At 48.8% G+C, this 25,796-nt stretch overlaps 1 protein-coding gene across 1 annotated transcript; it reads right to left on the bottom strand.

Annotated features, from left to right (window-relative positions):
* Positions 1 to 666: 666 nt before the first annotated feature.
* Positions 667 to 25,063, bottom strand: PPM1G (protein phosphatase, Mg2+/Mn2+ dependent 1G). Its single transcript, XM_059834799.1, has 10 exons — positions 24,944 to 25,063; positions 19,569 to 19,638; positions 9,441 to 9,526; positions 7,385 to 7,517; positions 5,491 to 5,960; positions 4,922 to 5,059; positions 3,875 to 4,109; positions 2,258 to 2,387; positions 1,840 to 1,942; positions 667 to 1,390 (listed from the first exon to the last, which is right to left on the bottom strand). Exons 1-10 carry the CDS (start codon positions 25,061 to 25,063, stop codon positions 1,196 to 1,198), a joined length of 1,680 nt encoding a protein of 559 aa, XP_059690782.1. The 3' UTR covers positions 667 to 1,195.
* Positions 25,064 to 25,796: the final 733 nt, after the last annotated feature.

The raw sequence follows: 25,796 nt of genomic DNA on the forward strand, positions 1-25,796 counted from the left end.
GAGGGAAGACTTGCAGTGCAAGGCATTGCCAAGGGCACTCCCCTGTGACACAGGAACCCCAGAGCAGCTGGAGGAAGTTGTGCCAGGTGACCTGGCCTGCAAACCTCATCTGCGCTTCCCCGTGCTCCCACACCATGCCAGGTGGAAGGTGAAGGGGCACAGCAGCAGGGAGTAGCAGCTGGCTTTTCCATCACCGGTTTATAGCCCAGGGACGTCAGTCCTGCAGGAGCTGCTGCAGTATCGACACACATTGTGCAAGCTTTACACCATCTAGCGCACCAGTTAGGAGCTGTTTCTTGTCACACCTTGAAGAGAGCACACAGCTAGATGGGGTGCAGCACGCTGCAGGCAAATCAGCTCAGGAGCGTCACTGATACCCCTGTCCCTTCAGCAGACACAAACTGTCTCCAGAGACTTGTCTCTGCTCTGTGTACAACATACTGTCGTCAGTTCAGCCATCTCAGGGTAATGGAGAGGCAGCAGCAGGCCCAAGCACTGCAGCAGGGGCTGGCGCTCTGCAACCCTATGGCAGAAGCCAGCTGCTTCTTGTGAGCTGCAGACGCACCCCCCACAGTGACCTGAGACACCAGGGACAGACATTCTACTCCCCATCCCACCTGCCTCACCCCCCACCTCCAGGGAAGAACCAAGGACCAAAAGCACAGCTACGTTTTCCGGGCTTTTAGTTTGAAAAAAGTATTGATTGAAAGTGTACAACAGAACGAGGTGTGGCGGCAGCACCACAGCCAGATTGTTTCACAAATAAAAACAGAAAGGGCCTTAAATAATTGGGTGCAGATTAAAAAAACCTCAACAGTGAAAAAGTTCTTCCCTCTGAACAGAAATTCACAGGCACAGAAATGGCAACAACCACATGGAGACAATGGGGGGACATCCTTCTTCTAACCACAGGGCTCTGCGCTCACAGGCTGCCAGTTCCGGCCAGCTCCTGCGTTGTGGCTGGTGGCTGCTCCCGCACGCAGCTCTGCCCTCAGCTCCCTCTTTGGAATGGTTACAGATGAACAGTGCGACATGCCCTTGCTAACCAGACCCGCCCCCCACCCCCAACCAGGACACGGACAAACAAGGCCTCTGCTAAGGCTAAAAAAAGAACAAGACTTTGGAGTCTTGAGTTCAGCATGTTTAAGAAATGAGAGTCTGGTGAGCACACAGCAAAGTCCCTGTGTGAGGCCTGCTATTCCAGCTTGGCCTTCTTGTTGTTATCGCTGCCATTCTCTTCTGCTGGTGCTGCCATGTCCTCCAGTTTCCGCTTCCCACTTTCAGCAGGTGGGTGTGTATTACGGGGTTTGAAACTGATAATGATGCAGGTCATGTTATCACAGCCGGTGCCATCCCCTGAAGTGTCTGGAGCCAAACACTGATCCAGCAGCTGAGGAGGGACAGGACAGGACAACTTAGCAGAGAGCACAGACACAGCACTGTCATGTGAATAACCTGAGACACTGCGCCCATTCTAGCAACTGACAGCGGCTTAGGGGCTGCCAGGCCAGAACGGTGCAGGCTGGGCTCAAATGCAGTTCGCAACCAGACAAGGGACAGAAACAGCCTCAGCAGGCCTGGTTTTCTGAAAGTGGAGAGAAACTCCTTCAGCTTGACAGCAACCTACAGGTCAGAAACATTGGTCAGGGTGCCAAAGGAACCGGGTCCCAGTTCAGAGCCATCTCTGCTCCTGTTCCAGCCAGCGTTGCAGCCCATGTGCTGCCAGATACCCCAAGTGCTGAACAAACCGTTCTGATGAAGAGGGAGGGCAGAGTCAGGCACCAAGCTGGGATGCAGAAACACTGCATGCTGAAGGGATGGTGAAGCTCTGGACCTTACCTCTTCTACAATGGAGGAGAGCGGCCTCAGGACTCCATTCTCATCCTTTTGGGTGATCTTGGACTGGATGAAATCCACCACTTCCTGGCTGCTCATCACATTCCTGCAGAGAGTAGAGAGGTCAGAAGGGCAAGTGAAGGGAGCAGTCATGCCATAGTGCCCTGAGAGAACCTCATTGTGACAGGGAGCTGATGGGAACAAGGCTGCGTGCAGTGAGAAACAGGAGGGTTCAGAGCTCAGCATGCTGTGATGTCCCTCCTGCTGAGAACAACTCCTCAGGGGCTCAACTTAACTCTGAGGCCATGGGGGAAAAAGGGCTGATTAGCACCCAGGGCCCTTGGGCCTTCCTGAAGCCCAGCTCCAGAAAAGGACCAGAGTAGTGATGGCCAAGAGGCACAACTGCTCCCTCACTACTCACCAGATTCCATCACAGGCAATGACCATGAAGTCATGGTCATCATTTATTGTCAGCACTTTGATGTCAGGCAAGGCAGAGATCATCTGTTCTTCTGGAGGCAGATTCTTGTTCCGCTTGTAGAAGTGATCACCTGTAGTGGAGAGGAGGATCACTTTTTGCTGTGGTTGGACCCTGACAATGCTGCCTACCCCCAAACAGTGAGAAACACTGCCCTGCCGAAGGGCAACCCCAGCAGAATTGGAGCCAGTGCTCCCACAACCAGAGCAGATCAGGCTGCGGGCACAGCAGACGGAGAAATCTGCCACGTGTCCAAGGCATCAGCTTTGGCGAGCCCAACACGCTGTTACCATGCAATGGGAAAGAGGTGCCTTTGCCAGTTCAGCGTCTCTTCACCCCAAACCAAGTGCCACTTCCCCAATTCCTGGGGCAACACCAGGCCAACAGCACATGGCATCTGACAACGCTGGCTGAGATCCTGCAGCAGTGCTCATGAGATGAGCTATCCCATGTCTTGGAGCAAGATTTGCAGCTTACCCCAGCACTAGCTTGGCTTTGCTTTGGTAACACCGATGCTCATTTTCCAGAAGCTCAGGCTGTCCAGGGCCAGATATTTCAGTGCAATGCCCACATCACACTGCTGGCTTCAGGTCTTCCCAAACTGTCAGTAGCCAAAGCTCTTGAGAAAACTGATCCTTAGCCCTGACTAGCAGGCTTATCTGGAATTACATCCTAGGAAGGGACTTCTAGGGCCACCTGAAAATAGTAGGTGGAAATGCCAGTGTCTCCCTAGATAAACAGACTCCTAGTTTCCATCCTAAACATGGTTTTACTCCTTTACCCTAGGATAGTAATTTTGATGGTTTTGATCTTTCTGCACATGTACTCTCCACTCACACACTTAGCTGCTGACACTTCCTTCCCTTCTCTGTGTATTTCCCAGTATGTTCTGTGTTATTCACTACTCTTTCCTTAATGCCTCCCAGCGTCTCACCTGCTCAGACCGGAGCCATTGACTGGGCCAAGACCTTGTTTGGCTGCTAACAGACATACCCAGTCTCCTGAGCCATTAATTACTCCAACACTGCTCGTAAGAGACCAAAAGAGGAGTACAAACAGCAGTCAGATGCTGCCTAAAGCACTGCAGCAAGGGGGATGGAGTTTGTGCAATTAAAAGGCAAGGCTGGCTCAGGAACAAACGAGCTCAAACTGGTATAAAGTTAGATCCCCAGGAAGCAACACACCAAGGTCCTTCAACAGCCTCCTAACAGGAAAAAAACCCTGTTCAAAGTAAACTGTCTCAAAAACAGACTGTTGATGTGGGGTGGTTTCTGACAACCCAGCTGTCGGCACAACAGCCTTGGAGGCTTTACACACTCTGTCCTGTGCTGGAGACTGGTAGGTGCTAGATGTTGCTTTCCACTGATGTCTGCCAGTTTCATGGCCATTTTCTCTAATTAGACTGAAATCTCACCACATCAAAAATTGAATAGGTTCTACTCATCATCCAGTTAAACACTGTTCCTTCAACTTAGCAGCTGGCAAGTGCTGGAAGCATGGATGTACTGAGCACAGCACTCTGAGGCCAGGCATGCCAGCATTCCCCCCCATCTTGCTCACCTATTGCCCTGGAGAGGTTGAGACCACCATTCACTCTCCCATCCATGGTGACCTTGCCACCAGCATTCTTTATCCTGGCCAGCTCCACCTCATCCTCTGGCTTGTGGTCATATGACATGTCGACAGCTTTGCCACCTTCTGACACCACGCAGCGAGAGTCTCCAGCATTAGCCACAATCAGCTGCTTGCCCCGGATAAGCGCCACGACAGCAGTTGTCCCACTGTCAGAGCCAGGCTGCAAGAAACAAATGTTTTTGCTGAGACTCCTTTCTCTTGCTCCCTATCAGGTCAATAAGGGAACCAGCACTAGCCACCACAGGCTCAGCAGTGTCCCAAACCCTGAGGTGCTGCGTCTCACCCCTTCTTCCCATGAGCACACACAGAACAATGGAGAAAAGCCTGAGGGAAGTGTGAAACACAGCAGGAGTGTGTTCTCTGAAAGGCAGGGTCAAGCAATACCTCTGTTCCAGCCTCACAAAGCATCAGTGGTTCAGGATTCTCCAGTGTTCAACACGTCCTGCTATATCCTCAGCTCTAATCCGCTGATTCCAGCCCCAGCCCAACCCAAGCAGAAGCCTTGCTGCGAGCCAGGACATCTCTCCAAAGAGAGAAGGTTGTTACCGTGGAAGCTGTAGTGCCCTTTTCCTGACATCCTGGGTCCCTGGCCCCTCTGCCAGCACTGCCACAGGCTGAGGAGCCACAGCCTTCGCCTGGCAAAGAACAGTGTTCTTTCCCAGAAGCAGCAGTGTCAGCAGAGCAGTCCTGCTACTGTTCTGTACTCTTCTTCCACGCCAACCCCCACAGTGGTTTCTAAGCACAGCAAACCCAGCAGTGAGGTCAGTCTGTTCTGATCTCAACCTGCTGTCCAGATCCATGCCCTACCCCTCAGCCTTTTGCATAAAGTTAGGCTGTCAGCAGCTGTGTTCAGCCGCAGCAGAACAAAACAGATGTTTTATCCTCATCTGAATGGAAATAACTCCTTGCTGAATCCCCCCACAAGTGCCCTTGGCTCCACTATGCTGCAGAACACAAAAACAGGGTGTGCACCTCCTCTTTCCCCTCCATGCCTGGTAACAACATTTCCTCCTCTTCATCCTCATCCTCCTCTGCTTCTTCAGTATCATCTTCTTCATCTTCATTCTCTGCCTCTTCACTACTGTAACCATCCTCATCTTCGCTGCATTCCTATAAGAAATGAGAGATACCACCAGGAGTCACACAGGACACTCTCAGTGCCCTTCCCAGACAGCTGGTCCCTCCATCCTGGGGACAGATAAGTTTGCCCCAGAAGACTGAGATGACCTGATACGTTTCCCCCACACCTGATGTCTACAATCAGAGCAGCTAGTTTCAACTACCACAGTGAATGGAGAGATAGTGCATGCAGCAAGACCACGGGCTATCCATTATGGCTGCTGCCCAGATGAGGGTATGTTTCCTTCAGGGTTATCTAAACAATCCCCAACACTCCCATGAGATGGTCTCAAAGAATCAGCCTGAAAAACCTACTCCTAGGACACACCTAGGATGAGCCAGAGGCTCGTAGCTCAAGTACCACAGTAAGCAATGCATTCTGCCCAGCCAGAAGGCCACTCTGTCCCAGTGCTGTTTCCTACCTCACTGTCTTCCTCCTCTTCCTCAACCTCATCTGACTCATCCTCACTGTCCTCAAAAAATTTGGATTTGGTTGTGCGCTGGGGCTTTCCCGTAGAGGAGCAGGAGGGCCCGGCCTCCCCAGTAGAAGAGGTGACGGCCTCGTCACCTTTGCCTAGTTCAGGCTTCTGCAGAGCAGGGCTGTTGCCTCCAGCGCTGGCTTTGTCTGAGGTGGAGGAAATACCCGTGATTTCTTCATCTGGCTTCCCATTCTTCCTCTCCTTGTGGTCGGTAAGCTCCCCTGGGTCAGCCTCTCCATTCATATTTGACTCCCCATCATGCTGCTTGCCTGTCCCCTCTGCAGCGTTCTCCCCAGCTGGAGCTAAAGACTTGTTTTTGAGGTTCTTGGTGCAGTTTTGTCCATAACGTGTGAGAAGCTCCTCAATGGTCATTGTGGCTTCTTCATGCAGAAGAGCAGCTTCCTCATTATCCACTAAAAATGGAAAGGGGGGGGGGGGAATGACAAAGAGGGTCAGAAAGCAGGATACATCACCGCAGCAGCAGCTGTGCAGCACACACTGCGTTCAGCAGTGAGCTGCCCTGGATGGAGGTTTATTGCAGACAGGTTTCAGCAATGCTCAACAGGCTGATTACTAGCAGGCACAGACAAACGCAGCCAGGCCTGCACCGTCCCACAGCTTCTAGGTGCTGCAGGTGAACAATATGCAAATGGCAGGGGAATGGCTTCTAGCCACAGCCGATGCATGCAGTCTGCAAGTCACGCTAGTGCCTCCGGCCTCTGATTCTATCTGGCTGACTTCTAAGCAGCACAGAGCGTTTAAATTAGATGTAAGGGTGGAGGATTAAGAGCCTCATGTTTCTCAGTGCAGGCTCATCTGAAGCTGCAGGGGAAGCAGACAGACCACTTTCATGTGCAGATTTGTTCATTAATACTGCAACCAGGAACAATAGGTTTTTATTATAGCAGTTGCTCCATGGGCCTTAAGCACCACAGGGATCCCAAACAGCTGTAATCTAGACACTCACAAACAAGTGACAGAATAGCTTTAAGCAGTGAATACAGTATCTCCCAACCGGGGCACTGGTCAGAAAATAGCATGACTTTCCCTAAACTATGAGCCAATGACCACCGTTTCCCTATTGACATCCCCTTGGTTATCATTTTCTTTGCTAATTAATCCCAAAAGGAAAAGAAACACCCATATCCCAAATACTCCTAAAAGTACAGGACAAGAAGAAAAAACCCAACGAACCAAAAAACCACTTTGTCCCTGTCAGCTGTAGAATGAGGGCCAACAAATTCAGCATTTTCAGACCAATACACAGAATTCAAGGTGACGGCATCACTTTACATCTGCTTCAAGGCTAGTCACAAGATATTCAGCCAAGGGCAGCACAGGATTCTACCCTGGGATTCATCTCCTAGCTGGCTTCATGGTCTGGCAACTACTTGCTGGTAGAAAAATCACACTGCTTCTTTGTGAGACAAAGAATTGCTGAAGAGACCAGAATCTACTTCAGTCCTACCTGCAAGCTGGTGTCTGCCACCAGCCTGGGAGAGCTAAGCACTGGACATCATACTGTCTCACTTTCACAACTTAGCCCACTTCCCAGCTGAGGGGTTTCTGACACATCCTAGAACTCTGCACCCATGGAGGAAGCCCTGTGGAAAACTGTAACAGACCAGTTCATTATTCGTAGCTACCAAATGAATTAGAATTCCCCTAGCACCAGCCCAAAGCAATTAACAGGGCTGAGGGGTAGCAGTTCAACTCCAGCTGAAATTTGACTGAGAAATTTGGACAGAAAACCTTCTGCTGAAGGAGACTTGGCCCAGCTGCTCTCAGTCCCCATCCTGGAGCTGCAGTCTTGTCTATTCAGCAGCATCTGACTTACCATCATCTTCATCAGCAACTTTCTCCTTCTCATCTTCATCATCTTGGGGTCTCCCAGCCATCTGAGAGAGCTCTTTAATCACCTCCTCAGTGGTGAGCTTGGCATCTATGGCTAAGAAAGCGTCTTCCAGAGCCTACGTATGAACACAGACATGAGAGTGTGCACAGTTTCATCTTCCTTACAGGATGCCTGCATGTTATGCTGTGCAATCAAGACTCTTCCAGAACACACACCATGCAGAATCACAGAACAGCTGTGGCTGGCAGGGACCTCTGGAGTCCACCTGATCCAATCCCTTGCTCCAGCAGGGACACCCAGAGCCAGTTGCCCAGGACCACATCCAGGCGGCTTCTGAATAGCTCCAAGGATAGAGACTCCATCACCTCCCTGGGCAACCTGTGCCAGTGCTTGGTTACCCGCACACTGAAAGGTGCTTCCTGATGTTTAAAGGGAACCTCCTGGGGTCCAGTTTGTGACTGTTGCCTCTGGTCCTGGCACCGGGCACCGCTGGGAAGAGCCGGGCTCTGTCCTCTTGGCACCCTCCCTGCAGGTATTTACAGACATGGCTCAATCCCCCCGAGCCCTCTCTGCTCCCGGCGGAGCAGTGCCAGCTCCCTCAGCCTCTCCTCGCAGCAGAGATGCTCCAGTCCCTTCCCCATCTTGGTGGCCCCAAGACTGGACTCTCTCCAGTCTGCCCATGTCTCTCTTGTACTGGGGAGCCCAGCACTGCACCCAGCACTCCAGGGGTGGCTTCGGCAGTGCTGGGCAGAGGGGAAGGATCCCCTCCCTCCACCTCCTGGCAACACTCCTAATGCAGCCCAGGACACCATTCGCTGCCTTTGCAGCAAGGGCGCATTGCTGATTCACGGTCGACCTGGTGTCCACCAGCACCCCCGGGGCCTTTTCTGCTGAGCTGCTTTCCGACTGGGTGGCCCCCAGCATGTGCTGGTGCTAGGGGGTTGTTTCTCCCCAGGGGCAGCACTTGCACTTCCCCTTGCTGAACTCCACGAGGTTCCTGCCAGCATCCTTCTCCAGCCTGTCCAGATCCCCCTGCACTAGAAGCAGCACGACCCTCTGGTGTACAGCCGCTCCCCCCAGCTTGGTGTCATCTGCAAAGCTGTGAGGGTACACTCTGCCCCACCCTCCAGATCATTAATAAAGGCGTTAAATGGGACTGGACCCACTACTGACCCCTGGGGTACACTGGTCGCTACTGGCCTCCAACTAGACTTTGTGCCACTGATCACCACCCTCCGGCCCTGGCCATGCAGCCAGTTTTCAACGCACCTCATTGTCTGCTCATCCAGCCCACACTGCCACAGCTTCTCTAGGAAGATTTTATGGGACAGAGTTGCAAGCCTTGCTAAAGCCCACAGCGGGCCTGGGGACAGGATGGCATTCAAAGCCACTGTGGCGAATGGCTCAGCATGCAGGCTCCTCTACTCAGCAGACAGGCTTATTGCAGTCAGTGAGCACAGCCAGCTTGGGATCAGCAAAGCACAATACTTGGGTGTTTCAGCCTAAAGCAAGAGCCACAAACTGATTCAAGTTTGCTTTGTAAGCTATCCTCGGTCTAGATGTAAATGGGAGTTCTGGAGGGACTGCCTTCCCCTCACCCACAATGCTACAGATCCCAGCACCGAGCCACAGGATACCCGATGTCAGATCAGGCATTCGTACTATGAGGGAGAATTGCCACAGAGGGATCGCTTGGTGGAAGTAAGACATGAACCCACCTCCGACAAAAGCTACCCCTGCCCCCCAAAAACCAACCCACCAAAACCACTCAAAGAACCACCCCACACCTTTGACTAGAATGAGTCTGAAAATTAAAAAAAGAAAGCAAAAAAAGAAAGCTGGAAAATAGAACAAGGTTTATCTTTGAAAATACAATCAACACCTGGTGTACACTCCTAGAAACAAGGGGAATTAAAATGGAAGACCGAGCAGACAGACCTTGGAGGGACAGGGTCCTGCACGTAAGTATTAGGTACCTAAACAAGGGCTTTCCTCTGCATTGGTGCCTACTTGTTTCAGGGCAGAGCTAGATTCTTACCTTTTGCAATTTGCCTTCCTTATAGGCCTTCTGGTCTTTGATTATCTCAGGAAGATACTTGGCACAATACAGGGCAACTTCTTCTCCTGGAAAAGAGCAGAAATCGTTTAAAGAGGCTGGTCCTCCCAGAAGCAAAACGCACTCTTGAGCAACTGAATTCTTGAGGCAAATCTTGGGACACAAACCAGAACTAACCCAGACACAGAAAAGTCACACAGCAACAGACTGCTGGGGATCTCACTCACACCTCCCAGCAGGCTGCATCTAGAGAACAGCAGGATTTGCTCAATGAGCTCTTACCCATCAGGTGTGGCCAATGTTATAAGCTTCCTGAAAGGGAGTTTAGACCCATTTTGGCACTTAGGCCAACTGTTTAGCCCCATCCTACCTAGAAGGCTCTATTTTCACATGTAAGCGCAGGGATAAACAATAAGCAGGGGAAAAGGGAAGCTTTTGGTCAGTGTAGGCTCTCTCTCAGAGACAACACATGATGAGCAGCACAAAAAGTGTTATGTATCCTACTGCGTGTTCTAGACCAACGAAAACATGATGCCACAGCCTTGAGATAAGCCTTTCAGGAAGATGGGGGTCCTGATCAGCAGAGCAGTCATCTTGGTACAGGAAGGTGTGCATGTGTGCACGGCATGAATGAATGGTGGCCAGAACACCAGGCTGCCAAGAGCGCAGAGGGTAACTTGGACTGACGGTCAACAACACAAACCAAGCACCCACTCCCAGAGCAGATGAAAGATTCTTAAAAGCTGGCAACACTCCAGCAGCTCAGTAATTAATACTGTCAACTATACAACAGAGCACAGGAGACAATTTTTGTGATCATGAAGGTGTTATTAAGAGAGGAAGAAGATTAAACAGGGTGAGGGATCGTGAATTTCTGTAGTTCATCTCAGCAAGAAACAATAGTGTGACTTGTAAGAGATCAATTTAGGTTTTTATATGAGAGGCAAAGAATGATGTAGGGCATAGGAACTTGGCTCACAGGTCACGAGAAAGAAAAATTAGAGCTAGAAACCAAGAAACAAACTAAATGACAGCCACAGAAAGGCAGCAGAGAGGGGAGCAGAGCAGACCGCAGGCAGGTGGAGGGGTCCAGCTGCAGGCTCCAGGAGCATGCTTAAGACTCTGCTGGATGAGCCATTCTCTATCGCAGGGCAAAGAAGGGGTAGTATGAGTGGGCTAAGCACTGCGCTCGAGAGCCTCTCTGCACACTGCTAGCTTTCCTATGGCTATAGGTATGGCAAGAGAACCATGCATGCTTCTTCTGTCCTGGCTACAGAAGGAAGGTTTTTACAGCAGAGCTGTAACAGCCACTCAACTCTTGATCTCCCTGCTAGCACATCCCAGCTTCCCTCCCTTTCTTCCAGCCAAACGGAGGCTGTGCAGGTAGTTGGGCATGATGAGAAGTCATGCACACAGAAGCAAACCTCTGTGAAGGAAAGGGGAGCAGGGAAATTGAGGTGAAAGTACGAGAAGGGTGGGAAGTAGCTAGCCATCAGCTTAGGAAAGGGAGAGGCAGAGGGAACACAGTGGGAAGCAAAGAGGCAGTGAGATTTGAAAGAAAGAAAGGAACGGCAGACAAGGGACTTTTCAAATATGCCTGCAGAAAAGGGATCAAGTGGCCATTGACAACGAACAGAAACCTTGCAAAACAGTTGCTGTTAAAATAGCGCTGCAAAAAGTTCAACGCTACAGATCTAAACTGAGCTTTATTCTGACCGTGCTCTCAAAAATGCAGAGTGGGAAGATACAATGATCTAAGAGAGAAATAGGAATGACCCTAGCATTTTCATGAGAACTTAAAAGGAAATACCAAGGTGACCTGACAATCACAGAGCTGGCAGAAAACCAAAAGACTGGCCAGCCCTTACAGGATCTCAAATGAAAAGGACGGACAATTAATGTCCATTGACATGGGCTTATGGAAGCAGATCTTGTCAATCCAACTCAACATCTGCTCTTAAAGATACTATGATTTTGCCTGATAAAACTAAGCATGCTGATGTAACGGATTTAGGTATGTAACTTGTGTATATGTATATAACTAACATATACATATACGTATATAAGACAGCACTTTGCTTAAGAAGTTAAACTTTCAAGACAGCATATGCTGAATAGATTAAAGAACTGCCAACTACCAGTCACGAGATGAAACTGAACAAAGAATCACATTGGAAGATGTGTTTATATGCAGTCTTGAAGGACTGGTTCCAGAGGATACTGTAACATTCTTATCAAAGAGCCAAAATAAAACAAAATTTCTGTGAGAAAATTATAGACGGAGGGAGTGGTGAATAATGACAGCGGTAAGTCTGACAGATCACTTGATGAACTGGGGGGAGTGAGCGGGGTCTGCTCAGAGAGGTATGGCCACTGAGAAAACGCGTGCACAGTCTTGGACCATGGCAGAAAACCACCTACCGGATCCGAACGCTCTGCGAGATAGTCCTGGAACAACAGGCCAGGAGCACACTATGTGTGTCCTTTTATTTAGGCTGCTTTCATTTAGAGTATAAATTAGCAGGCCATGAAACGGCCCTGAAGCACTTGCAGAGAACACTAACAGCTGCTATGCCCTTGCCGGCAGGACAGGGATCGAGTGGACCAGCCCGGCCCAAAGGCAGCCACGGCAGTTTGCTGCAGGGACACAGGGCTCCGCCACAGGCAGAGCTGTTCCAGGTGAGTTCCAGGACTCGGCCGGCACCTTGGCCGAGACCTACACATGACGGCGATGCACTCCTACATAAAGGCTTGACCAGTAAGCAAGGCAGTGCACTGAGCATGCCTCAGCAGTCCAAGGAGAAAAACTAGGAAAACTGCAGGGACACCTAATTCCAAATCAGGAACTACAGGACAGGGAACAGGCCCAGTGGGCTGCTGACCCAACTGACGGTCATTGCAGGGGGCAGTTGCAATCTCCCCCAGTTTCTCTTCCAACTTGCAATTACTCCTGCCTGCCCAATCTGGACCAGCATAATTGTGCTGACATCTCTTACTCATCTCATTTTGACACTCTCCGGGGCACTGAACTGCATCATCCAGAGTGTATGACAGAGACACAGGTGCCCTGCAGCTCTTCACAGGCTTCCTCGATGGCCCTACCCAAACGCTAAACAGGAATGGGGTGGGTAAAAGCCTGCATCGGCTGTACCAGGTAACTGTTCTGGCAGAAGAGTACTGGCCACAGCTACCTGCTGAGATCAGAAAGGGAGGAGAGAGTGACTGAAGGGCACCCCCGTCCCTGCCCAGCGGCGTTGGCAGATGAGGCAGCAGTTCTGTGCAGTCTGCGCCACTGGAAGCAGCCGACAGATCTAATAATACCAGTGTGGACACCTGATCACCCACCAGATGGAAAAGATGACTGAACGTTGCAATCTTTTTGCCATAGCTAGGGATAAGGCATTTTCCTCACAGCAACAAGTAGCTTCATCTGAGAAAGCTACCGATAGCTTTGCAGCCTTGGCTGCAGCACGTCCCCTGTAAGCAGGCAGGGCACAGGGCTGGAGCACAGCTTGCAAGGAAGACGCTTTCCACAGGCTCGGCAGCACTGTGCAAAGCAAAGCAATAGAGAAAGATCCTGCTCTGTCACCACAGAAGGAGGAAGCCAGCCCCAATATGAAAAGCTTTGGCAGTTAAACAAGCTATTTCTTTGAAACAGGGACACCGAGATTAAATAGTCATTCGGTAATCTCCGACGTGCCTGACTGTGGCTACTCAAAGACAAATTACTGTGAGAGAATTTGTAGGTGCCACAGAAGACAAGTAACCTCTGCTGCTTCCCATGCAGCTCCATCACAGATGTCACAAAAGACATTTCTGCTGCAAATTGACGAGGCTTCACACAGGACCCTTTTGCCAGTCTCCTAGACTTCTCTCTTCATCGGCTGCAGCTCACCCTCAAACCAGGCCACCCTCTGTGAGCAGAGCTGGTTGTGGCGGTACCCCGTCTTCCTTGCTCAGAGGATACAAAGATGCTCACTTACAGTGTTTTAACCAAAACATCTAGACAAACAAGATTCTCCTTTGGGGTCCTCTGGCTGTGGAAGATGATCCATCAAAACACGTCCTCAAATCTAATACGTGTGTATCCCTTTGGTGCACAGGAGGCAGCTATCAGCCCAGCATACAGACCTCAGGTCTAGCTGCTTGGACAGGAGTCCCAGTGAGATCTAATGGGTTTTATAAGCTGAGTCACTAACTCAAAGCACATTGCTACCACAGTGGCCAGAGAAACTGAACTGGCTCAAGGAATTCATCATCTACATGTATGTATTAAAATATTCCATCTCAGCACTTCTGGACCTATCGCAGCAAGAAACCCATCAGGTTTTTCTCACTGACAAAGCCTTTGTGAGAGTGCAACAGAGAAGCTCTACTTCACTCCAGGTCCTGACACACACTAAGTGGGCTCTGCGTACCAGGGCCAGTTGTGGCAAGGGAGCCTTTCTGCAGTTTAGCCTGGGTACAATCAGCATAATTACCCGACGGACACTAATGGCCCCTTTCAGTTCATTAGGTAACACACTCCTGGATTTGGTTACACTTATGCGAAAATCAGCCCACCCATCACATTTTATCAAGGTCTCGTCTTCATTAAATATCAAGCATCCTTCCTCTGAGGGCAGGGATGAAGGCATCAGCAGCAGGGCTGAAGAGCCAAATAATTATGAAAGCTGATTTAGATACCTCAGTCCTGCTTGGTGCTCTTCATCAAGGTCCTTCCCTGCCAGTTCCACTAGGGATCAAAGGATTCAGCCCCATGATAACTCCTAGCCGGTGGCACGGAATTAGGGAGAACAACTATCAAAGGGACACCAGTTGCAACAGAGTTAAGAGTGACTCCTGGGACAGACCACAAAGTTCTCAGAGCAAAAGACTTCCCCCCTCCTTTTACAGCCACCTGCTGCTTTTCTTCGATGGTGCCTCACCTACTACAGCGTTGTCTCAAAATTAAAATTTCCCTCACTTCTGCAGTTACTGTGTTATACACACAAATTTACCCTCTTATTATGGCTCTATAGAGAAGCAACCGCTAATCCACCAGGATAAAATATTCCCAAAACCACTCATGCTCATCTGGGTATCAGAAGTGACTAAAAGCCTCAAAATCATCTGTCAGCAATGAATTAAGTGCTCAGGGCTGTATAACTTCCTAAGCAGACCTACAGCAAATGGTCCTCGTTGCCCTCACCTGTTACAAGCATTTGAGACAACATTTCCAGCAAAATGGTAAAAGTTGGGAAGAGCTCTTCGAAACACAAAACTGACCTGCAAAGCAGTAAAACGGAATGGATTTTCCAAAGATGCAAACACCCAGAAAACAAACATTTTTGTTCAAGCAAGAGAAGGATGAGTGCATGACTGCAATATAGCACAGCAAGGTAAGTGTGAGGAACTGCCACAAAGGCTCTTCCCTCACCAAGGTGGGCAAGACCACAGGACTATCTACCCAGGGGAAGGAACAAAGTCTGTTGCTTTTAACTTCCAGACAAGTTTCTACACACTCCAAGGTACATTTAAAACTGCAATAGGAGTCCTGGCACTGACAGTTTTAGGACAGCAGGGAAAAGAAAACCTCACCAAACCCAACTTCCACTTCTTCACGATTCCCCAAGAAGCGGGACAGAGGAGAAGCAGAGTTACAAAAGCAGGTCCTGATACCCATGGGTGTGGAGTGCCTTCAGCTACTGGAGACTTCAAAAGCCTTCAGTGGCTGAACACTTAGAGAATACAATTACTCACATATAACATAACCAACAATGAATCCAGGATCACATCTTCGACATTTCTAGTGTGAAACCCAATGTAAAACTCTCAAAGTCTCCACGAATAATTTTATTAAAGTTTTCTAGAGCAGCAGCATCCTGCTAAGTAATGCCAAAGCCTCAGCTGCATTTCCTGCTTAATGTGACACAGAGGCAGTAGTAGGAAGGTCTTTAGGATGCTAAAGTAAAATATATAACGTGTAGCACTGAATTCAGTGAAAAACTAAATATCTGGAGCATTCCCCAGAGTGCGTACTTTTATGTTCCTACAAAATTATAAAAAGAGACTGCTTTTGTTTGCGAGAGCATGTGGAGTTTTCAGCATGTCTGAAATACCACGCAGAAAGGGGAAAGCATACACGGGAAAGTTCAGGTCTCGGAGCATATTTCTGCACGGCTAGATGCCACTGCCAAAGACTACATCTGATTCAGTTTTAAAAGCAGGAGTCACATTCAGATGAAATATCGAACAAAGTCAATTTATCTTGGCATTTCAGATAAGGCTGTCTCCGAAGTACCTAAGACTCAGCTGGAATCTCACTGCAGTATGATTTCTCTGTCTCCAGGAGCACAGGTTTGAATATGACATGTGAAGACAAGAACGGGCAGTGGCCTCAGGGCAGAAACCTAGGCAAGAAAAAGGCCTCCACAGATACAGATTCCTAGATCAAATCTTTTTCAGTGCATGTACATGCACAAACCCATCCTATTTCATCTTCACAAGGCTGAAAGTAGATCCCACTCCAAGATTTGATCTGCATTTAGACACATACACACCATTTGAATAGAAAATAAAGAACGCTTAGAGTCAAATAACAGATAAACTAGCTAACAACAAATATCACAGAATCCCTATGGATTGGAATACTCTGCCAAAACAGGAAAAGAAAGAGTTTTAAAACCAGAGTATTAACTCCCACCCTGAGACAATGACAGGGAGGCGGAACGCTAAGGCAGCTCAGAAGACAAGATGACCAAGAACAGGGCAAGAGAGATCCACTGCTCTGCATACAAACTGGAAAACAAATTACAACAGGGCTTGCTGTATTCAAATTAAACACCCTGGTAGGAGGAAAAAAGAAAATCTCACTATGATAATGTTGCCCTCTGAAAAGGAGGAGCTACGTGTAAATGAAGACACTTATTAAAAGGAAATGAAAAGAAACAGCTAAAAGGATAAAGCATGCGTAGATAGCAACAGAGATTGATCAGAAACACCATACTGGAGGTGCAAAGTACCCGTATATCATTCTCCAAGATTTGGGGGCAGGGAGGCCAGGGCAAGTAAAAAGACAACTGAGGAAGGCTACTAGAATGCAAAAACCAGTAACATCTTCCAAAAACTGGAAGTCTTTGTCCACAGGGGGAAAACATAAAAGAAAAACTGATGAGTGAAATGGAAAGCTAAATATGAAAACAAAACCAACCCCACCCTTTTTCAAGGAACACAATAATAAAAACTTTTCCCAACCTGCCTGGAGTGGGAAGGTTAGCAGAGAGTTTAAGGCTGATAGATGAGCAAGGTATGTAAGAAAAGATAAATTCATTCTTTGCACTGGCAGCTAATAAAGCTTAGAGAGGTTCCCACCCTAAAACCTTCTTTTACATGGGACAGACTTGAGGAATTGTTTCAAACTAAAGAACTAACACATCAATAAAATCATACAAAAGTAGGGGTGGGCAAAAGTTGATCTTCAGAGTCAGGTTCAACTATATCCGTATCCTTTCTGATAAGGTTTGCCTAGGAAGAGCTGTACAGATTCAATCACTGGAAATCTAAAACACAAGTAAGAAAACCATGACAGTGCTTCACCATTCTGATTAATGCCTTTCCCTAATGTCTATCTTGAATATTTCCTATTTTATTTTAAAAAAACAAAACACATTACTTCATGTCCTACGCTAACAGGAATGTCATAAGTGTCCAAAGTCTTTCTAAAACCCAACACATGAAATGGACCTTCCTGTTAGCTGAGAAACCAACACAATTATCTTAAAGAATAATAGATCAGTTTGATTCATTCCTGACCAGTTTTTTGCTAGATGCTAGTTATCTTCAAATCTGCTAGATGCTTACAAATGGTTTCTGAATTTCTGCAAGAAATAACATTAAGTTGAATAGTTGCTCAAACCCTATATCCTTTTTCCTTTCTCCTTCTCTGCCTTTCAGAACCAACCCATCATCCCGGTGTTCTCAAAGATAATCTTCAGGATATCAGCAGTTGCACCACCCAGGTCTCTGCACACTCTAAAATGAAGTTCAGGAGGAAAATAATTTCAAAACGTTCAGTCTAAATGCTTCAGACTGAGACTATATCTTTTGAAGAGCTACTAGTCAGCTACCTAGGCTGACCTTTTTAATAAGGACTATTGCAAAAGAAAGTCTTAAACTCTTATTTGCGAATTGGCAGGATTAGATAACTCTGTTCTAAAGGAAAGTGAGAAATTATGAACTGCGGTATGTAACCTTCCACTTGAATCTGCTCCATTATCAGAGAAATGAAAGGCATACGTATCATACAAAAAAATAAATTAAAAAGCTGCAGAGTGGTGGAAACTGGGTTCATGACACTACAGACCAGCATATCTGGTATGTGAACAGAGCAAACAGTAGAAATTGTAATAAACGGAATTAGCAGATACATAGGTACATGTGGTAGGATGGGCAGGAGTTAAATATACAGCAGAGAATGTCACAAACTGGCCCATGTTTTTTCAAAGAGTCAATGAGCAGGAGGAAACAGGCAGTTTAGTTGATCTACCTCATAAAGATTTTCAAAAAGCTTTCAAATAAATAAGCAAATCCAGAAAAGAGGTCAGTAAGAAGTGATGGATCATTCAGGATGATCAAAACTAAAATAATTTGCAAAATTTAACAGCAGGATCTTGCACTTTTATGTGATACTGGCAGATGAAATTCGTCACTGACAAAGACAAGAACATGAAAAAAAGAAAAGACAACCAACCTCCATATGCACATTGGATGGACTCAAACCCATCTATTAGCACTTAGGAAACATCTGGAAGAAACTAGGGACAGAGTTCTAAAAATGTCAGCTTACAGTCTATTTGTATCAAAACAGCTAACATGTTGATAGGAATTGTTAGGGAAGGAACTGAGAACAAAGCAGAAAACACTTATGTCACAATAAATTCACGATATATCTGTAACTTGAAAGCTACAGGCAGTTCTAGTCAGCCTAACTAAAAGCATGTTGCAGAGCTAGACTATGTCCAAAAAAAAAGGAAAAATATAATCAGAGCTGTGGTACAATATAATGTTTGGAATCCGTGGCTATGTCCAACAGCAGTAGCCTAATGAGTTCCACGGCCCAGGCATTTAATCACCTATGCTAAAAATTACTAGAATGATCCATGGTACAATTTTGGCATAAGCTAGTTAGCACTCTCATAATTTCTGGACACACATTCATGATCTAGAAGGAACCAGGGACCAACAGCCAGTTTAGATGCAGCCACACTATGCTAAATGCTAAGACACCTTAATAGCACCAGTATGGCCAGACTGCGCCAGTTGACCTCAGGGACAGAAAATGGGTGCTGCTGTTATTTAATAGTACAGATTCAGCTGTATGACCCGAGACAGGTCTAGGACTCTTCTGACTGGACAAAAGGACAGAGTCCAAAATGATGAAAGTGAAAAGTGCTAACGGAGTGATTATTCGCTAATTTCTTCTAAGTGTTGGGGATACCGCAGTGAAACTACCAGGCAGCAGATTTAGATCAACGCCTTTTTTCAAATAATAAAGTTATATACAAAACATCCTATGCAAATAATCACCAAACATATAAACGCAATTAGGCAAATTTCATGAAGAGTTCATCAAGAAGACTTGATGATCGAATAAGATTGAATGGCTGCAATCTCTAGGTCAGGGACCTCTTAAGTGGGGAATGGAAGCTCGGAAGGTATGTCAGGGAATGGATTTGCCTGTTCTGTTTTTTCACTCTTTCCTTGGGCAACCAGTACTGGCAACCACCAGGACATACTGACTACAGTCAGACCTTTGGTCCAATCCCATGTAGTTTTTCTTACCGCCACTCTTCTTTGGCTATCATGTCTAGCTTATTTACCAAGAAAATAGCCATTCTTAAAAGTTTTAGAAGATGGAATATAAATCTCATTTCAATTTCCTATCAACCCATGACCTTCCTTCTAGAAACCCTAAGAAACTTTCAGAACCTTAGTCAATGATATCTATCAAAGAAAATGCTTCCCAAGAAGGAGCAAGATCTCTAATGATAGATGCTTGCCCCAGCAGTCACTGGGCAGCCTAGAAGAGCCACACTAACGGACCATGGAGAGAACAGTGGATGCAGTTACCTCCGTGTCCATCGTAGACTGAGAACATGGCTGTTTCACTGTCCAGCTCGGGTATGCAGTTGTGTGCATCCTGAAAGAGAGAGCAAAAGTCTGGAATGACATGGATTGCACTAGATCCCTGCAGAGAAGTGGGAGAAAGGAGCAGGAAGGCTATGAGCACTGACACAGGGATTCTCAAATCTGGAGAGAAAACAAGAACAGTAAGCAAGCCTCCTCTCATATTCTCAAAAGCTTACCTGGCAAGCACTCATCTTCAAAGAGGGGGCACGGATCTTTAACGTTATGGTGCTCTCTGTATTAGAGCAGTAACTCAGCCTTGTCACCATGCGATTGTACTGGAAACCCCTTCAGATCTCAGTACAACTCTAGATACGGCCAAGCTCAAGCCAGAATCAAACCCCTCTGCTCATGGTACTTGTAAGGCCTGTGTTACTGTAGTAGCTCACAGTCCTTAAAGAACACGAGGCAGCAAGCTGTGCTGTATTGCACAAACTGGTACCTAGGCTGAGGGCTGTATAGGCAAACGTAACTACAGAAATACAAGTTATACTGATAACGATACACTGACAATTTCCCCCACACAGATAAATGCAACTGGCTTAAGGTCATCTATGAAGTCTGGCTATTCCCACAGATGCTCTCCTCCCCAGTTCTTGCCAGACAAGAGCCATGCAAACTGAGAAGCCACTCTGATGCACTGACAAAGCCAGAAGGTCAAATATGGAGCGTCCTGACCTCATGCCTTCAATCAATCGTAGGCTTTGGCTTTGCTCATCCTGGTGAATACGGTCACAGACGGCATCAGTTGTCTACCCGAACAGCCCGATGAAAGGCAGCCTTGCAGGACACGGGATTACCACCTCCAGTGAGAACAAACAGCTAGGCTGGAAAACCTTGTCTTGGGAAAAAGGCTCCTTCCTGCTCTTCTTGTCATGTGGGATGCTCCAGGAAGGCACTGCTGGCCTCAGGCACAGCTACCTGACAAGCAAAGCAAAGAGCCTGGCTTCTCTAAAGTGTCTTTTAAGCAGTGAAGCAAAGGATAAGCAACCAGGCAACTAACAGTGCAAAAACCAAAGTACAAACCCAGGTATCGCTTCCTAAGCTAAGAGATACATCTTGGTTCTGGCGACTGTCTAGATACCCTAAGAATCTCCTGGTGCAAACCGGAGGGAAAGTGTGTCCCAGGCACGTTTTGGGCTTAAATATCAAACTGCATCCAGCCTTTCCCTGTGCATGCTCCCAAACTACAAAGATCAACAACATATAAGCTACATACACTGAGCAATCTTTCTCTCCACAAGGTCTCACAAGAACAGCAAACTTTGAAGGAGACATCACCCAGATTTTACAGCCAGGTGCCTGACCTCTTTCACCCTATGGGTAAGCAAATCGAACTTGGCTATTCCAATGCAAGGCCTCGAACTGATGGATGGACTGAATCTTTCTCTTAAACCCTCCCCCTGCCCAACTAATCTCCTAACATGGCTTAAAGTTCAAGCCCTAACCTACCAACTTACAGCCTGACCGCATCCCACTTTTGTTCAAGAACAATCGTGTGATACTTTAAACAATGTGATCTAGTCTCTTTCCTGTGGTTCAAGTTCATCACCTTAAAGTTAAATGGGCTACAGTTGCCCCAAACCACTGTGCTTACTCCAAGACGGCTGGCTCAAAGATTTGGATGTGTCCATATTGCCAGCCATAACCCAAAACTTCTATATATACACACAGCTACACTTGCTGCACAGCCAAGCAACTGTTGAGCTATTCTATTTTTTTATTGTAGGACTCCTTGGATAAGAGCTCTTCGCCCTCTGGAGTCCCACAATCTTCCAAGAGAACTCCATTCCACTGCAATTTCTATCAAGTGCTAAGGAAAACAGAAAAAGAGAGGTTCTGGGCTTATGCAGCACTCAGTGCAATGAAACTCTTGACACTGTGATGAAAACAGTGTCCGAATAGGCAAATTACAATCTTAGTTCAAAATGAAAAAAATTACTCTGAATTATAATGTAGGAAATTTAACCAGCGAGCTCAGTGGAGATAGTGAATGAACGTAAGAATAAGCAAAGAACCAGCATTTTTATGCTCACTGTTCAGAGCATTTACAGAAGCTAGTGAGACAGCAAAACCACAACAAAGTAAGTGGGATAAGTCCCAGGTGACTAAACAGCAGTTTAATTAGAGCAAGTAATGCAAATGCTGCTGGGGAGGAAACCCAATATTGGCAGAAAAACTGTCTCTCTACTCCATTTGTAAAGCACTCACCGCAACTTGTCCTGACCCCGGACCAGGGCGCTGCAGTCAAGGAGGGCAGACAAACAAGGCCAGCATGTGTTGGTAGGAGACGGTTCAGGTCCCATGCTGCACGCAGGGCTTGCTCTACACTGCTCTGAGCACGAGTGCTAGCGGCTCTGCAAGCCGGGCTGCACACCAGTCCCTGGCATTTTCAACACTAGAGCAGTTCAGAGAGCATCTGGTTGACCACTAAGACTACCTTGTGCTGCCAGAGGCTGTCAGTTACAATTCTCCATCCCTGCTTCCAGGCCTGGTCAGCTCCACGACTGTCCTCCAAGTAACCATGATCTCATGCTCTTCAGACCATGCAAGAGCTGACAAAGCCCGGATGCCAGCTTTCTGCTATCTAGCCTTCCCCTCAAGGGTGGCGTGATTCTAGGTCTCCCCCAGGTACACCTCAGTGGTTACTACAGCAGTACTGAAAAACAGTATGTTTGAAACATCAAACATAAAATTCAGTTGAAATTAGCAAACAGGTTAAAACTGAGAGTTAATTTGACAAATCTCCATATTTTGAATCAAATTCTTGCATTTTTTGAAGCAATGACTTTTCTTCTGAGCCCAGGAGTGAAATGAAGCTGCACACAGGGGTTGTTCATTCTCATCTTGGAGATATGGTCAGAACAGCACCAAAGAGCTCAGAGAGGCCCCATCCAACTACTTCCAAGGTGCCTCCTGCACCTTTCACTGTATCCCAGAGCACTCCTCTCTGTACCATAAAGCTGTCTTCAGCTTTTTATCTTTTCTCATTTGCTCATAGTACCTAACACTATTTTTTTTGGTATCCTTATCCTTTGGGTTCCTCATCTGCCCAAAACATTTCCTTATTCACAAAGCAACCTCTCTGGACTAAGAAGGGATTTTTATTACAGTATTTCTTCAGAGCTATGTATACCTACCTCACTTGGGGGCTCCTAAAATGTAAGTTAAAGGCAACAGACAACTCTTTTACACAAATTTCTGCAACCCAAAAATGCCTGTGTCCTCCCACTTGTACACATGCTGAATGGCTTCACTAACATAATACATAATTAAAGCCTTAAGCGTAAACGTTTGCTCAGAGCTTTCTCCAAGCCTTACAAAAGAGCAAAAGTATAATTAAACATGAAGAAAAGGAAAACACACACACCAAGACACAAAGAAAACCACATAGCACTGGAATGCAAGAAAATGCAACGGAACTGTCAAATTTTGCTCAGCCATATGTGAAACAACACCCGTTTCTCTCTCATCACAGACTTGGAAGCAATTTGCAGCAGGTTCAACTTGTAACACAAGTGCTCCTGCCATCTTCTCATTTCTTATGATAACACAGCTAAACTAAACCATGCCTACACCAATGTCCTCAGTATTGCTTCTGCCAACAAGCAGATAAGCCAAAGATGTTAGCTAGTACAGAAAACACAGCTACAAGCTCTGGGCTGCATCCAATTTCCGTAAATGTCAACAGCAGCAAGAACAGACTTCAAATAAGTGAAATTATGAGCCAATGTCCCACCTGGGGGAGGGCTACTTTAGACCACCAGCATTATAAATAGGGGCAACTCTCTGCTCTCCCTCATCCAAGCCAGTCTCCTTAAAACACTTCCAGTCTCTGTGCACCAAGGATGCAAGAATGCTGCCTACATTCAGCCTCTTACACATGAGCTAATCGCCTTGCAGAGATTACACTGCACATCACCTCAGTGTTCCAGTAATGTCTCTGTGCCACCATTTCACCCCTCCAGAGGTCACCAGGATGGACCAGCTGAGACACAAACAGTCACAGTCAGCTAAGCACACCCATACTCTGAGTGTATCTTAAGAGCACAAGGACCAATTCTCCTGCCTCTTCTACCTTGGAAACTAGAGCCCACGGTTTCACAAAGCTCTGATGCACACAGAAAAGAGGAAACACCTGGTTGCTGTTTTGTTACCAGTAAGACTGCTGTAACATTTCAGTAGCAGTAAAGTATCTGATAACATGGCTCATGAAACCGTATTTGCAAAAAACCAACCCCTGACAGTGTGAATGGGACATCCTCTCCAAACTAGCCAAAGGGCTACAAACAAGAAGGCTGCTTTACCACGTTCAGAGAAGATGTACCCTGGGGGGGCTGCAGGGACCAATATTAATCCTTACCTAATTTAGCTTGTTTGCTGGCTGCCTGAAAGGTAAAATAAATCAGCACATTAATGGCACACAGCGTGTTAAATTTAAAGAATGAGTAACTGGTGGCAAGGCAGAGAAGTAGTCCCAGCAGCTCGACACTGCTTTTATACAAGCAGCTTTACAAAGTAGTAAAGACTGCCCCAGCGGGAGGAGTGTGGGCAAACACCTGGCTCCTGCAGCCAAGCATTCATCTTGCGATAATTCATTTGCCCCATAACGAGCCTAGCTGATAGGACGGTAAAGGCAGGACTGGCTACAGGAGACTGAGAGCGCAGCAATGAGAATTCCTCCAGTAAATTTGACTAGAAAAAAATAAAAACAGGAAAGAGAGACTAGAGAGAGACTGACACTTCATTTCTGCCTGGAAAGAAAAGGAGGGATTTTGCCTGCAGATTTTTCATTTGCCTTCATTCGGTGCTTCACCCCAAGCACGACACTGCCCTTTCCTCCACTTCTAACGCCAGTCTCCCGCTCCCTGCCGGGATTTACCGGGCTGCACCTGCCTCCCGGGCGGCCCGGAGAGCCCCCGATGAGAAAGCGCGCGGTGCCCCCACAGAGCGCGGCGACTCTCCAGCAGGTCACCGGGGGCGCCGGGACAAGCGGCTGCCTACGGGCATTCCGGCAAGGCCCCGGTAGCACCGGGAGAGGCGGCCCCTCCCGCTCCGACGGCGCGGGCACCGCGGCCTCAGCGCCTCGTGCCCGCGGGAGGGAGGGACCACCCGCCGCCCTGTCCCTCCCGTGGGCGCCGACGGGGCCGCCGCGCCGCCCGCCCGCCGCCGAGAAAGGGCCGGGGGAGAAGGAGGCCTCCCCGCCAGGCTCGCGGCTGGAGCCGCAGCTGCGGGGGCTCCGCGGCAGCCCGCGCCCGGCGCCACCGGGCCCCCGCGGGGCGCGGCAGCCCGGGGCCTGCGCCCGGTGCCCCGCTCACCTCCATGGAGACGCGCCAGCCCTGCATGGCGCTGAAGCCGAAGTGCAGCGGGCGCGGCCCGAGCCCGGCCCCGTCCCCCGAGCTCTTCACTGTGTTGGGCTGCGACAGGTAGGCGCCCATGGCGCCGCGGCGGCCTGCGCCGGCGGACCCGGCCCCCGGCGCGGCGGCCCTGCGCGGAGGGGCGGCGGCGGGTGCGGCGGCAGCCGGGCCGCGCGCGACCGGACCGTACCGGGCAGCAGCGGCGGGCGGGAGCGGCCCAGCGCGGGCGGCGAGGCAGCGAGGGCAGCGGAACCACCCACCGCCGAGCCGCCGAGCGGAAGTCGCGCGGCCGGAAGCGCGGGCTATAGAGTCGCCACAGGGGGACGGCGCTCAGCCCGCGCGGCCGCGGCACAGGGGCCGGAAGCGCCTACCATAGAGACGAGCGGCGGCTAGCGCGGCGCGGGGGCCAGGAGCGCGCTCCGCTCGGCGGCCTCAGGCCCGCGGGGCTCGGCCGCCGCTCCTCACCGCCAGCCTGTCAGCGGCGCGCGGCCCGCCTCCGGCTGCGAGCTGCCCCGCAGCTCCCTCCTCCCAGTGCTGCGGCCTCCCCCGGGTAGGCCCGGCCGCACTCCACGGGTTGCGGCAGCCCCTTAGAGCGCAGCTCGCCCTGCCGCCCCGGGGAGGCGAAGGCGGTGGCCGCCCCCGGCAGCCGCGCTTCGAGCACGGTCATCGTATGGCGGGGAGGGGGGACGGGGGACTCGGGACCGGCGGTACCACCGCCTGCCTGTGGCGTGGAGCCACGCTCAGCTCACCCGCCCGGCTCGGGCGGCGCACCCTCGCAGCGGGCGCCCGGGGCCTGCCCCGCCCCTGACACAGG

The sequence above is a fragment of the Gavia stellata genome, chromosome 2, assembly GCF_030936135.1.
Source record: "Gavia stellata isolate bGavSte3 chromosome 2, bGavSte3.hap2, whole genome shotgun sequence".
NCBI classification, from domain to species: domain Eukaryota; kingdom Metazoa; phylum Chordata; class Aves; order Gaviiformes; family Gaviidae; genus Gavia; species Gavia stellata.

What these genes read in the sequence shown, in the direction of transcription:
- PPM1G (XM_059834799.1), bottom strand. Translation starts at nt 25,063, where the DNA reads ATGGGCGCCTACCTGTCGCAGCCCAACACAGTGAAGAGCTCGGGGGAC. An exon ending in GCTGGCGCGTCTCCATGGAG is followed by an intron (nt 19,639 to 24,943) that starts GTGAGCGGGGCA and finishes TCTCTCTTTCAG; the next exon opens with GATGCACACAACTGCATACC. An exon ending in GCATGGAGGGGAAAGAGGAG is followed by an intron (nt 4,110 to 4,921) that starts GTGCACACCCTG and finishes TGTTTCTTGCAG; the next exon opens with CCTGGCTCTGACAGTGGGAC.